The 15,238-nt window shown below is 40.5% G+C and overlaps 1 protein-coding gene across 4 annotated transcripts in view; it reads left to right on the forward strand.

Annotated features, from left to right (window-relative positions):
• Positions 1 to 6,780: 6,780 nt before the first annotated feature.
• The window catches only part of LOC121441937 (dmX-like protein 1), a 143,667-nt gene continuing 135,209 nt past the window's right edge, over positions 6,781 to 15,238 (forward strand). For all 4 annotated transcript variants that reach the window (XM_041643338.1, XM_041643339.1, XM_041643340.1 and 1 more), the window contains exon 1: positions 6,781 to 7,263. In XM_041643338.1, the coding sequence (XP_041499272.1) occupies positions 7,177 to 7,263 (87 nt within the window). In that variant the 5' untranslated portion in view covers positions 6,781 to 7,176. The remainder of the gene's footprint in view (positions 7,264 to 15,238) is intronic.

Genomic DNA, 15,238 nt, shown 5'->3' on the forward strand with positions numbered 1-15,238 from the left:
AGTATATGATGAAGTATAAATGCACATATACGTTGTAAACAGCTCAACATGAACATGCTGCCACTAGTTTGTTAATCTAAGTCAACCCCTAGTCTAGAGGATTCTGTATGAGGGATACAAGGCTCAGAGGCCTTGGGAGTATGCAACCCAGGTGCACTGAGAACTATAGTAAATTGTGGGATATTTGATCACATTGTGAACCCCGAGTTTGAGTTTGAATTGTTTAAACAAAATCAGCCTTGGATCAGGAGGCTGAGTTAGCAACTAGTTGACAGAATGTAGTCATAGAGAGTCATAGGGTGTCTCTAAGATGATAGAGAGATGCTCAGGAACTAGTAGGGAGGAACTTAGCCTGGGTTCTTTTGTTTTGGTGGAGAGGAAGGACGCTCTAAGATCAGCTAGTTGCTACTTTATGAGCTAGTAGGGTTTCACCCCAATCTCTTGACTTCTAAGTCTTATTGACAAATAGAATGATAGAGATTTAATTAGAAGCTATAGTTGGTGGCAGTGGCGTAGCTGGTGTCTACGGGAACAGATTTCCCACCAGGCCATGCCTGAGTGGTCAAGCCGCTGCCGGAGACTCAGCCCAGTAACCGTGGGCTGGCTAAAATAGCAGCAGATTAAAGTGCCACCTCTGTGCTGCAATAATGGTAAAATAATAATGATAGCAAGGGAAGGTGCAGGAGATGAGAGAAAGAGAAAGAGAGAGAGAGAGAGAGAGAGAGAGAGAGAGAAGTGGTTCTCAACCCTTCTAATGCTGCAACATTTTAATACAGTTCATCATGTTATGGTGGCCCCCAATCATACAACTATTTCATTGCTACTTCATAACTGTAATTCTGCTACTGTTGTGAATCATAAAGCAAATATCTGATATGCAGGGTATCTGTTATGTGACCCCCCATAAAGGTTATGACCCACAGGTTGAGAACCAGTGCTTTAGTGACAAAGACTGGCTTTGTTTACACCCTATGTAACCTGCTGGATGGATATGTGGTGAAAGGCAGGTGTCTAGGATTAATTGGCTCTTTGAAAATCATACAGTTTACAAATTCAATTTCCATCTTTACTCAGTACCAGTTTATTGCCAGGCAGGCCAAGCTCTGTTATTCTGGTCACAGACTTGCAGGTCATAAACCTCTCTGTTGACACTGTTCTCCTTGCACTGCGGTGTGAAAGCACAGACAACCCAGAAGTGATTATACATCTATGCTCTATGAATGACAACAGATATAACTTTTATAACTTTTTGGTTTTCCTTCCTTCCTTGCTTTCTTCCCTCTCAGCCAAACACTTCTCCCTCCAGACGCCCCCCGCCCCCCCACCACCACCACCATTGTGTGTGTGTCTGTTCCTAGAGACTGAACATAAAGCCTTGTGGATGCTAGGCAAGGACTTTACCATACCACTGAGCTATATCCTAGCTCTGTTTTGGAGATGAAGTCTTACTAAGTGGTCCAGGTTGGCCTCAAACTCAATCTATAGGTCAGACAGGCATTGAACTTACGATCGTCACTTATGCCTCAGTCTTCTGGGCAGAGATGATTATAGGCCTGTACCACCAGTCCTGCCTAAATTTCATAAATATTATGTGTCATGAAATATCATTCCCTTGTTGATTTTTTCAGCCACTTAAAAACTATAAAAACCCATCCTTAGGTCAAGGACTCTATAAAACAGAAGCAGACTGCATTTGGCCCAGGACCCACAGACTTGGTCCAAATTCCTGAGTATAAAGTTAGGAAATAGCTAGGGGGTAGTGGCCTGCACCTTTAATCTCAGCACTTGAGAGGCAGAGGCAGGCTGGTCTCTGTGAGTTTAAGGTCATACCAGTGCCTAAAGAGTTGAAATATCTTTTTCAAGATTACTTGGGGTTAGTGGCAGGGATAAAAAGAACACTTGTGTCCTCTTGATTGTCCTCTGGCCACTTCACCCAATTTGCCCCTGAGCTTACAAGTCGAAGTGTAGTTTGGTCCGAAGAACACTGTTGACAAAGATCACAAGAGATAAGTCTTCATAGGTGATTTATATAGTCAAGCTTTTTGTTTGAATCTTTCCCCCCAATAGACAAGAGGTCACAGTTAAAGAATATTTTTTTCTCTGACGTGGACAAAACCAAATAAGTAACTTTAAACAGTATGAGGTACTTCTATAATTCAGACAGATTGTTTTGTGGGTGATTTAATATTAAAGGGAAAGTTTTATGTAAATGAAATTTAAGAGTTTAGTTGAGGTAATAATGATTCTCAGATTGGCAGTCCCCAGAAACATAAAGGTTCAGAGAGCTCTCCTCAACAATGTTGGCAGAAAACAGAAATAAGTTGTTCATACATGACTTACTGGTTGGTTATAGGTCAAGGTTTGCCTATTTGAACAAGGTCTTATCAGTTGGTGGCTTGTGATCAGCTAAATCTCATGTGCTTGTAAAGCTCTCAAACTCTTCTAGTCCTCAGCAAAATATATGTCCTATTGGTAGGCTTCAGTTTGTGTATGAAATTAGGTTACAGTTATCTTGGAAATTGTGGTATGAAGGAATCTTAAATTTAATTTAAGGTAGGATTACTTAAGAGTGCCCTTGCATTCTGTTAGCCATTCACTCCTATAGGCTTCAATTTTTCTTCCTTTAGACTGGTTCTGGATATGTATGTAGCCTGGACTATTACTGGACTCAAGCTGCCGACTGCAGGATTCTAGGTGTGTGCCACTATGCCAGTTTATGTTTTTTGAATACTGATAGGGGTGACCTCAGAACCTTTGCAGAAGCCTCAAATATCACTGAGAAATTTGATTAAGACAGAAACTTAATGCTGTCTGGACAACCTTGGAACAAATATATCAACAGGTGAGATTTATTTAAGAATAATAACAACATAGAACTTTTCTTGGCTGCTTTGTTTACGCCACACATTGCTCTCATTTAAATCCCACAAAAATTATGTGAGAAATAGTTATGGTGAAAGGAAGCAATAGGAAATTAAATTATCTGTCTGAGCGAGTAGTTAGGGCAGCATTCAACTTGGGCAGTTGGCCGCAAGAACTACATACATGCTTAGAGAATTTAAACATGAACCAACGAGAACACAGAGGTGGATAGATGCCAAAACAGAGCAAAATGCTGCTGATAGTCAAATTAAACTTCCCATTTTTATAGATGAGGAAATGACTCTTCAAATTTAATGAACATATTTAGTCATATAGCTAGTTACTATGTGATCAAGACTTTGTCTTCAGTTTCATAGGTACCAACTCATTGAATCTCCTTCATTTTACCCCCCTGAATGTGCTGCAGAACAAAAACAGGGCACAAGAGAATGAGTAAATGGTGAATAAATTCTGTGCACTAGCCACAGAATGTATGTACTTCCCACACATGTACATAAAATAATTCAATTTTGGGGACTAGTGCTCATGGAAAGCATGCTCGCATGCATGAGGTCTTGATTTCAACTTCATGTATACCTCTCTCTCAAAGTTAACTTCAAGTTGCTTTGAATGAATTGGAGATGATAACTAAACAACACATCTAAACATTCTTGGTGGCTGTATTAGTTACTTTTCTCGTTACCAGGATAAAATACCTGATAAAAGCAACTTGCAGAGGGGAGAGGTTGGTGTGTTTTTGTCTCAGTCCATTCAGGTGGGAAGACACAATGGTAGGAGCATTGTTGGAGGAGGCCGTTAGTTTGTTTTCCAGCTGCCCAGCAGCTCAGACCCATAAAATCACGCAGAAACTATATTATTTAAATCACTGCTTGGCCAATTGGCTCTGGCTTCTTACTGGCTAACTCTTACATCTTAATTTAACCCATTTCCATTAATCTGTGCATCACCACGAGGTCGTGGCCTACCAGCAAGGTTGCAGCACATCTGTCTCTGTTGGGGGCTCCATGGCTTCTCCTTCACTCTGCCTTATTCCTCCCAGCATTCAATTTAGCTTTCCCCACCTTGCTCTATCAGGCCAAGCCTCTCTCTCTTTCTTTCTTTCTTTCTTTCGCCAACAGCTGAAGTGGAACCAGTTTCTTTATTAACCAATGGTATTCACAGCATAAAGAGGGGAATCTCATATCAGAGCATCAGGTGGCCGGTATCAAGAAACAGATAAACGCCAGTGATCCTCTCCTTTTCTCCTTTATATTTAGTTGGACCCATGGCACGGTTCTGTCTACATCCCGGGTAGGTGAAATGCCTCAGAAAATGCCCTTATCAACACACCTGAAAATGTGTCTCCTAAGTGATTTCTAGGGACGGCAATGTAGCTGGTAGTTGAATGCTTGCTTAGCAAGTGTGAGACCATAGTGTCAATTTCCAACTCAAGAGAAATTCAGTCATGGTATCTTACACTTCACAAACTTCCATAAAAACACTACACTTTGCCTTTTGTTTTCTTCTTTTGTAAGGGGGTCTCATGTAGTCATGGTTGCCTGGCCTTAAGCTTCAATGCACCCAAGGCACTCCTGATTCTCCTGCCTCCACCTTCCAAGTGCTGTAACTACAAGGAGGTGCCACTGTGGATGACCTAGTGTTGTCTAATTTATGAAAAGACTGACATTTTTGAATGCATTTTCATCTTTCTACTTAGAAACAGGAGATAGCTCTTAGAAGCTTATTCTTATATATTTTTTAAATTGCAAGTCCAAGTGAATGTATATTGCAAGTGTCTTAGGAAAAGGATGGTTACTAGTATTTGTCACTGAAATGTTAGTGTAACCGCAGATGGCTCATTCACTTCCCAGCTACCCAGACCCGAATAATCACATAGAAACTATAATAACTACAACATTGCTTGGCCAATGACTCAGCCATATTTCTAGCTAGCTCTTACTTCTTGAATTAACCCATTTCTATTATTCTGTTTATCACCATGAGGCTGTGGCTTACCGAGTAAGGTTCCAATCTGTCTCCTTCAGCAACTACATGGCATCTCTCTGACTCTGCCTAGTCTCTCTCTATATCCCTTCCAGCCTGGCTATATTCTGCCCTGTCATAGGCCAAAGTAGCTTTATTCATTAGCCAATAAAAGCAACACATATACAGAAGGACATTCCACGTTATATTAGTTTTAAGCATCTTCATTTTTTTTTTTTAATTTTGAGACAGGGTCTCTCTCTGTAGCCCAGGATGGCCTGGAAGTCACCATTGTTCTGCTTCTGCCTCTGCCTCCAGAGGACTGACTCTCTCTCTCAACGGTAAATCAGGTATAATACAGGGCCTCATCCAAACACACTCTCTCTAAGCTCCAATGTGAAATCATTTTGAGGCAGGATAGAAAAACAGGAATATTTGAAATGATAGGAGAAGGGAAAAGAGCCCTTCATCCTGGAAACTGGTTGAAACCTATTTCTAGCAAAGAATCAAGAATTCTAGCACAATTAACAATTGTTCAAGACCTTTCTCTTTAAACCTCAAATTTCCTAGGAATCTCACCCAAAACCAACTTACAGGAAAATAAATTCATATAGTAAACACTTTGTGAAACTTCTGGCTTTATCCTTTCAGAGTCCAGTTCCTTTGAAGTTATTTCCAGGGACACCTTCTAATCTCTCTTATCAAAAGAAAGAGAAAAGGAGGAAGATACATTGTTAGCAACCTTTTGAGGTGTAACTTGAGAGTCTCCAAAATGGTTTGAATGGCTAAAACAATTCTAGTCCCAGGAACCCCATCCCTTGAGGAGCCCATACCATCACTTGGGTGTGTTCTCTTTCTGAATACTGCTCTATCAACACTCGCACTTAAACCTATATTAAAATATTTTTATTAAACCTCACCTGTGCTTCACGAACTGGAAAGTCCTGAAATTCTTTTCTGCACCCAAGCTCCAAATTCCGGTTTGGCTTGAAGTTTGTAAACTAGGCAAACTCCTTAGGCAGCCGAGAGTGTCAGCGCTGAGCTGTGTGTCTGACCTCTCACCTCTGTCAATATTACTGCAGCAAAGTTCAATATTATACTCATCCATTTGAAACTTTTCTCGAACACTTTGGATTAAGCTTGTGCCAGTCATTTGCTATGGAGGGGAACAGAACAGTCTGTCCCTACGAGGGGAAGCCATTTGAGCAGACTTTTGTTAATAATAATATGAAATTGGTGTCAAAACATAATGAGCACTGGATGTCACCACTGGTGCCTGACAATTCATTTTGAGATTCTTGGGTTCTCTTTCCAAAACAAAGTAGGACTGGTGGGTCATTATTATCGGCACTACTGTAAAAGAATGGTGTCTATATTAAAAATACATCAACTAGTATTACTGAAGAGCTTAAACCTTTCTAAATTTAGTGACTTGGAAAGGCGCCGGAAAAACCGCGACAAGGCTGAAAGGTTTCAATGGTCACTTTTACAGAGTATCACGGGGGGGGGGGGGGGGGGATGCCTGTGGGAAGCGGTGCATCTTGGGACTTGTAGTCGTCCTAGGGTCAAGGAAACGACAACTTCTCCCTGTTGAACTTTCTGTCCCAGCAGTTAGGTTGACCCCTCACCAGAAGCACAGCTAGGTAACTTCTCGGTAACTCTCGGCTCTGACTGTTGCCGCAAGGCTCAGGACGCCAAAGGCTCACAGGATCCTCCACAAGCCTCAAAGAGATTGGCCTCTCCTCAGCATGGGGCGGAGCTCAATGTACTTCCGCGTCTCGGGATTGGCTAACCCTCGCTAGAGAGGGCGTTGCCGTTGCGTGTGCAGTGGGGCCCTCGGGATCGCAGAGGCAAGTCTCGCGATACTTTGGCGCAGAGGCTGGAGCCGCGTCGCGAGCGGTGGCAGCTGGCGAGGGCAGCGGGCGCGCGGCCGGGAAGGCGCCGCCGGTCTGGTGGGAGCAGCTCGTGCCGCGGGGCCTCTCGGGCTGCGAGTGCCGCTGACCCAGCTCGGGCGTTGCTTGCCGACAGCGCAGCTCCGCGGGGAGCTCCAGGCCGGGGCGGATCGATGAGCGGTGGCAGCGCTTCACCTGGGCGGCCGTGACAGGTGCAGAGCGGCGCGGCGCCGCCCCCGCTCGCCCGGCCCGCCCCCTTCAGGCCTGGGCCGCCCGGCTCGGGATGAGCCGCGGACCCTGACCGAGCGTCTGCGGCTTCGGGCGCCCGGCACCGCCGCCGTTCTTCCGCGGCCACCGCCCCTAGGGGGAAGGCGCAGGGAGGTGGCTGAGCCCAGGCATGAGCTGACTGCGGCGTCTGCTGCGGGACTGGGACGCCACCATGAACCTGCACCAGGTGCTGACCGGCGCCGTGAACCCCGGCGACCACTGCTTCTCGGTGGGCAGCGTCGGCGAGCAGCGCTTCACGGTGAGTGCGGGAGAGAGAGAGAAGGGAGGGAGGCCTGGGGCAGACTGACGCTTCGCTCGCTCGCTCGGCCTCAGCTCCGGTTAGCGTGCTTTCAGGCTTCCAGAAATGGTAGTCCGACCCCCTCGGGCCAAAGTAGCTCTTCCAAAATGATAGTTGAATCACGAGTTGGGGGTGGAAGGGGTCTTTTGACTTTTCTCGCTGCCTAGCGAGAGTTGTCGAATGAATTTAGTTTCAGTCTTTGGGATATGTTTCATTTTTTTCCAGTTCTAAGGTCAAGCCCTTGTAGTCTTAAAACAGTTACTGATTATTAAGCCGGCGCAAATAGCAGTATAATGAAAACAGCGCCTATTTATTTTCCTTAAAGTTCGCCGACGAATAAGGAAACTATTCTTCATTCATTCCTATCATCCTTTGAGTTGCAGAGGCAGCGGCCTTGTACTTCTTGAAAAGTTTTGAGGGTATTCAAGGTAACGCTGACAGTTTCACCATTGTAGTTTTAGGGTATCCCCTGTTTGCTTAGGGCAGGTTAAGATTTAGCCAAAGTGACTTGCTCTTCTTTGCCTTTTCCAGCTATTAGAACGAAGATGATCGGTCTCACTTTTCTGGCTTTATCGCTATAAATGACATTTCTATCTTAGTTTAGTAATTTCAAGTCATAACTCAGTACTGGACTTCAGATCTTTAGTCTGACTATATCTGTAGTGCTGATGACTTTTGCAGCAACTTTGTGATTAAATGTAAAATTTTGTATAACTAAAACAGCTTAATAGATGCCCCCAGGCTTAGGAATCATAATTTTCCAGGTACGTACGTGTGTGTGTGTGTGTGTGTGTGTGTGTGTGTGGGTGCGCGCGCGCTGGACTAAGTAACACTCAGCATTTAACGTGATTTAGGGATTTAATGCTTAAAGTGTCCTTTTAGAGTTGTGTCAACTAAGTTCCCTGCTTTCGGATAGAGACCGTGACTTCCCAGTGCAGTGGCACATGATGCTAGTAGTTGTCAAGATTCTACTTCGTGCTATTTGCCTAGGGGAAGTGAGGGGAGGGAGAAGTCTTAGCACTTGTCACCCCTCCGCTGACATTACTATCTGTTCTTCTTTTTTTTTTCATTTAAACACTGCCTGGCCCATTAGTTTCAGCCTCTTATTGGCTAGCTCTTACATATTGATCTAACCCATTTTTAATAATCTGTGTAGCCCATGAGGTGGCTTACCTACTATCTGTTCTTAAGGGAAGGAAGTACAGCTTCCTTAGAGGTCTCCCAAGGTGGGAGAGTATAGGATAGAGAAGTATTGCATTTTCTGCCATCCCCCCCTTTTTTTATGAGGGCTTTCTCCAAGGCAAATGCTCCCAGCTTCTAAAGGAAGGCATTCTGAATGTACACAAGGCCACGATGTGTGTACTTCATAGAATGATTAATATGACTGTTCATTTTTACACCTATAAGTATTCCTCTGTAAAATCTTGGCCAGTTGATTCCATGTTGCTTTTCAGGAGCTAAGAAATGTATCTTCAACTGTCATGTAACTTGTTGCTGAGTTCTGTTTTTAAAGTCAGTTTTTCCTAAAGCAAGTGTTGATGACCTTCCTCAAGCTGGTTGCAGATTGTTTTCAGATAAGCATACAAATAAGTTACATACACATTTATTCACACATTAGAGAGTAAACACATAGAAATACATTAGTTTGGTATAAAAATCCCAGCTCTCTTTTATTTTAGAGTCATGTTTTTTCCCGCAGTCAGCTCTAGTCCCATTCCAGCAAGTTTCTTGCCCTTAGTTTCCTGAATAAATTAGTACATCTTATATTTCTTTGTCTTGAAATTGTGCGTTTTCTCCTTCATGTTTATGAACAGTCTATTGTTTTCTCCCTTGAGATTTGTTTAACCTCTTTTCTTTGAATGGGATTGAAGACTCTGAGGATCAAATCATAGGCCTCTGGCTTTCTAGTCAAGCATTCCTCCAAGCTCACCCCTCCCTCTGCTCTGCTTTTGAGTTTTTTTTTTTTTTAGCAAGAAGAGCAAAATATTAATGATAGATTATATGCAAAGACTAAAAATCCCTCTGAGTTGTAGTTGCACTTGAGGGGGGGACTTGGGATTTTGCAGTCTCCTATTCATCCTTTGTGGAACTTGATGATCTCTCTGAAATTGAGCCCGTCTGCAATTCTTCCCTTTACACTTTCGCAAATATTTCAGTGCTCGGAGGATCACAAGAACAAGACTGGTTCCTAAGTAAAGTCTCGACATACTTCAAATTGAATTGGAATGCCAATTTTCATGTTTTAAAATGCTGTTACTAGCCGGGCGGTGGTGGCGCCTTTAATCCCAGCACTAGGGAGGCAGAGGCAGGCGGATCTCTGTGAGTTCGAGACCAGCCTGGTCTACAAGAGCTAGTTCCAGGACAGGCTCCAAAACCACAGAGAAACCCTGTCTCGAAAAACCAAAAAATAAAAAAAAGAAAAAAGAAAATGCTGTTACTAATATAGGTTATCATATCAAAACATTCAGTTTTTTTTTTTCTTACTACATCAACTGCCTCAAACTAGTTTGGATTTGCTTTAGGAAAGCTACTAGTGGACACTGACTATCTCACTAGTGCATTCAGAATGAATGCTTTTATTTCATTGTTTAGCACTTTTGCCTTGAGTATGTGTCCTCAGTGGCTTCCTTGGGAGTGCCTAGACAGTCACTCAAGTCGCAGTTGAGTCATAACTCAACTGAGTTTGGTTTCAAGCATGGTTCTTTTTGTTTGTTTTTAATGTATTCATTGAGCTATATATATATTGTTTTCCCACTCTCCTTCCACCCTCTGTTTTTGGATTTTGTGAGACAAGGTTTCTCTTTGTAACAGTCCTGACTGTCCTGCCACTCCCTTTGTGGAGCAGGCTGGCTTCGAACTCACTGAGATTTGCCTGCCTCTGTCTCCCAAGTGCTGGGACTAAAGGCATGCGCCATCAATGCCCGGCTCAAGCATGGTTCTTTATAAATAGGTTGTTTGTTTGTTTGCTTGCTTGCTTGCTTGCGTGCTTGTTTTTAATTTTTGAAAATTTTGTTTTTGTTTTTTGATTCAAGGATCAAACCATTGGGTCTTGCACATGCTCACATGCTAGGGAAGCTCTTTGAATCTTCAACACTGTTTTCACCTTTTCTTTTGAGTCAGCACCTTGCCATAATGCCCAGGACTTCTGATCCTGCTGTCTGCTACTAGCTTGGACCACAGGTCTTTGTCATTAGTTGTTTTTGAGCACGTTCTTTTTCTAACCATTAAATTTTATTTTTCTATCATCTTTTAATGGGACACTGTTTTGTTACATGAAATGTTTACTTATTAAATTAAGGTTATAGTTCATTGTGCCTAATTCATGGTACTTTGTACTAGAAAGTGTATAAATACTGGTTGACTTGATGTGTGAACAAAGCAGCTTTATTGTAGTGCAGTTAATAATTGCAGTCTTTTAAAATTGCTTTAATAATTTAGATATGAGTCTAAATACAATATTTCTACTAAAGTTTCATGAAATTTTTTCATAGTCCATTTGTTACACGTTTTATCATCAACATCAAATGAGGAATTAGGGGAGATAATGGATACATGAGCCAAATTATTATTTTTTTCTTTGGTTACAGTTATGCTTCCCTCTTTCTTTTATTCATCTTAATTTCCTTTGGAGGGGGTTGAGGAAATGTTCTGTTTATGAGACACAGTAATTTAAAAAGAGATACCATTAATTAAAATTTAGATGTCTTAATAGTTTGTGTAAAATGCTGACATAAAATACTTTTTCCTTTTATAATTAGTCCATACTTAGTGCCGACAGTGTGTTTTGGAAGAAACAGAAAGGGAGTTAATTTATTTTTTCAATTTTATTACTTTTTTAAATGTGTGTATGTGTCACATGTATGGTAGTCAGAAGAGATCTTGTAGGAGATTATTCTCTTCATCTGCTGATGGTTGAAGTCAGGGTTCTTTGGATTGAATTGAGGTCATCAGGCTTGTAAGTACCTTGCTTGCTGATTCAAGAAGGTTAACTTTTAAGAAACAGAAAGCTAGTATTTAGGATTTTCTTTCTGTATCGAGGGTAAAACAAATGTTTTATAGCTTCAGACTTTCTTTAATATTAGACAGCTTGGTGCTCACTCATGTCTAAGTAGATCCAGTTACAAATTCAAAAATGCAGCTATGGTTCTATGGGGGTTTTGGTAGGGAGACTAAATAAGTTTCTCTTCCCCCAACTTTCTGTGATAGTAATCTTTGTTTTATTTTAGGGATGCTTTATTGGTGGCACTGTGATTGCTGTATTTGGAAAATGGAAGGGTTCTATGAATAGTGTACGTCTTTGTGGGTGGGGAGGTTATAGATGGGGAAAGTTTGCCTTTGTACCTATATGGAAGAAGAAAAAACTTCATGGTATCTATAATGCCGTTCCAAGTAACTTAGTTGACCTTTGTTTTAAAATTTTTGGTTCATTTTATTAATTACTGTGATTTGTAGAAGTAAGTACACTTAAAAATCAATAAAATTACACTAATTGTCAATATTATGGTTTTAAAAGAGAGAATAAGCATTAATTACAACATGATCAAACTTGAGTTATTTAACCAGAGCATATTCTAGAAAGAAAAATTTTAGGACATTTACCTAAAATGAAAGGTTCACGAAAACAAACTTTGTTTTAGAGAAATCAGTTTCCAGATTAGAAGACTGGCTATTACAAACTTGAATTTTGAAATTTAGAATACTTCAGGTTAATTGTCAGACTTGGAAGTTAAGAAGGTCCTTTGATTGATGCTTCTTAGTGTACAGGATTCAGGTCTTCCAGTGCATTGCATCCTGTTTACTTGAGTTAGTGACTTGTTGTTGTTACCTGTACCTAACTGGATGATTTTCAGTTGAGAACCTTCATTGGCTAGGAACAAAGGCTTCTAATTATACTTATTTATTTATTTATTTTGAGACAGGATTTTACTATGTAGCTCAGGCTGACCTCTTAACCCCTACCACCTAAGTACTGGGATTATTATATATGTCATTCTCCTGGCTTGTTTAGAGATTTGACAGAAGTAGTTGGTGTACCAATTGTAATATACAAATATTTTGTGAGAGTTATTTGATAATCCAGCACAGTGTTGTTGCTATTGTTTGTTTGTTTGCAGTGCTGGGAACTGAACCCAGGACTAGAAGCATGTTAAATACCAACTTTGTCATTAAGCTGCATTTGGTAACTCTTCATATTAAGGTCAAAGCACCTTAAGTGAGTTTTTGTGAATAATTTATTTCAGACAAGTCTATACCTAATGTTTAAATTGTATTGACTTTGTTTTTATATTTTGAGACATAATCCTGTCCTGGAACTCCTTGTATAGATTAAGTTTGCCTTGAACTCTCAGAGATCTCCTGCCTCTGACGATTGAAGGTGTGCACTGCCATGTTGGCTTTTGTTATTTTTGAAATAAGGTCTTATTATGTAGCCCAGACTATCATCTAATTTACTAAGTAGCCAAGGCTGACTTTGCATTTAGATCCCTTCTCAGCCTCAGTAGTGCTGGGATTACTAAGGGAATGTACTAGCAGGCCTAGCTCACAGTCCATTGTAAGGCTCTTTTCTTACTGATGTACTTTCATGTTTAGTACCCTGACAGGTGATATAAGTTCTAGAAGTTAAATTAATTTTATATATTGATAAAACTACTTTAGGTGACTTTAAGATTTAGGTGTATTATACACACACACATATAATCTACCCCTTTGTTAGCACAGACTTTATATAAATGTATAGACTAAAAATGCAAAACAATAAAAAATTAAAACATGGCATTGTTTCTACTTTTCACAAACTTTGGAAAACATTGCAGCGAGAGAGTAAATGTACTCTTTCATTTAGAAATGTCATCCATTTATTTTGGGCCTAGAACTTAAAGTACATAGGTATATGTGCAAGCAATTAATACAGGGTGAAACCAGGGCTTTTTGCATGCAAGAGCATGCTCTACCTCTGATTACTCTCTCTGCTCTTGGATCTTCTGATTGTGGAATTCCTATCACTTCTGTGCTACACAATGTGAAAACCAGACCTTGAACCTTGTCCTTATTATTTAGCATGGTTATTTTTAGACAGCTACATCTTATAATTTAGATAATTTGACATGAGTTAATTTAATAATAGTCTTTGTTGTCAACATCTTTTAACTTTCTTGAACCTTATTGTTTTTGAATCTAACCAAATCCAACATGCTTTGTTTTTTCTTTATTCCTTTTTGTATCTCTGTTCCTGACTCTTATCACTCCTTGATAATATAAATAAGACTGGGAAATGCAATTCTATTTACCACCTTTAGATGAGATCTCAAAGCTTCCCAAGCACCCACCCACCCATCTGTTCATTTTGTTTATCTCATGTTCCTCCATAAGATAAAACCTCCCAGCCCAACATTCTGTTACTCATATAAACATTTACCTGGAATCTGTCGGCTGATCACTCCCTCATTGTCAGTTACAAGCCAAAAAAGTCACTATATCAGCATCCTTTTTTTCCCCTGTCATTGCACAATGATTGATATATTTTATCCTACATGTCCCAGGTTAACCCCTTTCTCTATGCTGTGGGTTTTATCTTCAAATTCTATCTGGGGCATTGGTCCTTTATTATCTATTTTCTTTTTTCTCTGGAAATTTCAAGATATTTAAAACATTCATCTTAAAAACAGTGCTTTCTGGCAGCCTGTGTCTCCTTAGTTGTCAGTGTCTTCCATGTTTCTTTCTCTTTGGCATTTGTCAATTCACTTATTTAGTTTTCTCCTTAGCTTAGTTATAACATCCTTCTTATAGTTAGTTATAGTTATAACATCTTTTAGTTAACTACAACATCTTTTCTCCTTTTCTTCCCCTTCCTTTCTCTTCTTTCTTTCTTTCTTTCTTTCTTTCTTTCCTCTACTCAGTGTTCTTTGTAAGTTACCTTTCAGGATGATAATTTGTCCTTGGTCTTCCATTCTGTAGGGTATATTACCTCTAGTGGTGAGATCTGTGTTTTGAATTTCAAAATGATAAACAATTCTTAGATTTTTTTTCACTTGAAGGTGCAACACACTCAAAATCATTGGTTAGGCTCAGTTTCCCCTATTGGTATGTCTTCCAACCTTTCCTTCCCACCTTGTTTGGTTTGTTTTCTTTGTTATCATTGAGAATAATCATCAACCAGTTGTCTGCCTTTCTCTCGCTCTTCTTTTTTAGTTTTTCCCTTTTTTTTTTTTTTTTTGAGACAGGGTTTCTCTGTGTATTCCAGGCTGTTTTGGAACTTGGAACTTGCTCTGTAGACCAGGCTGGCCTTGAACTCAGAGATCTCCCAAGAGATTGAAGGCCACTGGGGTCTACCTCATAAATATCAGATGTCTTCCTTATCTCTGTCCATACTACCAATGTCCTTGTGTGCAGCCATACTTAATTTCCAGTTTAACACTGCCAGAGCAGAAGGCACATTAAGATAAGTGTGACCTTTTTAGGTTTTTTTTTTTTTTTTTTTTTTTTTTGGTTTTTCGAGACAGGGTTTCTCTGTGGTTTTGGAGCCTGTCCTGGAACTAGCTCTTGTAGACCAGGCTGGTCTCGAACTCACAGAGATCCGCCTGCCTCTGCCTCCCGAGTGCTGGGATTAAAGGCGTGCGCCACCACTGCCCGGCCTCAGGTATTTTAATAAACATTTTTAGTCTATTGCTTGTAGAAGGTTCCTTCTTAAACTTTTGCTATATCTGTTATTCGCAATTTGTATGGTAGGAATCCTAAATACTTTTTCTCTCTTATGTCTAAGCACTTTTACACATTCTTCAAGCAGCTTTTCAACTCCTTCTGCTTTTGCAGAAAAGATCTTAATATTTAGCTAACTTCTCATTCCTAAAGCTTTAAAGTAGAAGTCTCTAGTCAGATTATCCATTTCTCCTGTATTCATTCATTCATTTACTCACTTAGTTACTTATTTATGAGTCAG

The sequence above is a fragment of the Microtus oregoni genome, unplaced genomic scaffold (assembly GCF_018167655.1).
Source record: "Microtus oregoni isolate MIOR12 unplaced genomic scaffold, Mior012 000085F_ref0000168, whole genome shotgun sequence".
Lineage (NCBI taxonomy): Eukaryota > Metazoa > Chordata > Mammalia > Rodentia > Cricetidae > Microtus > Microtus oregoni.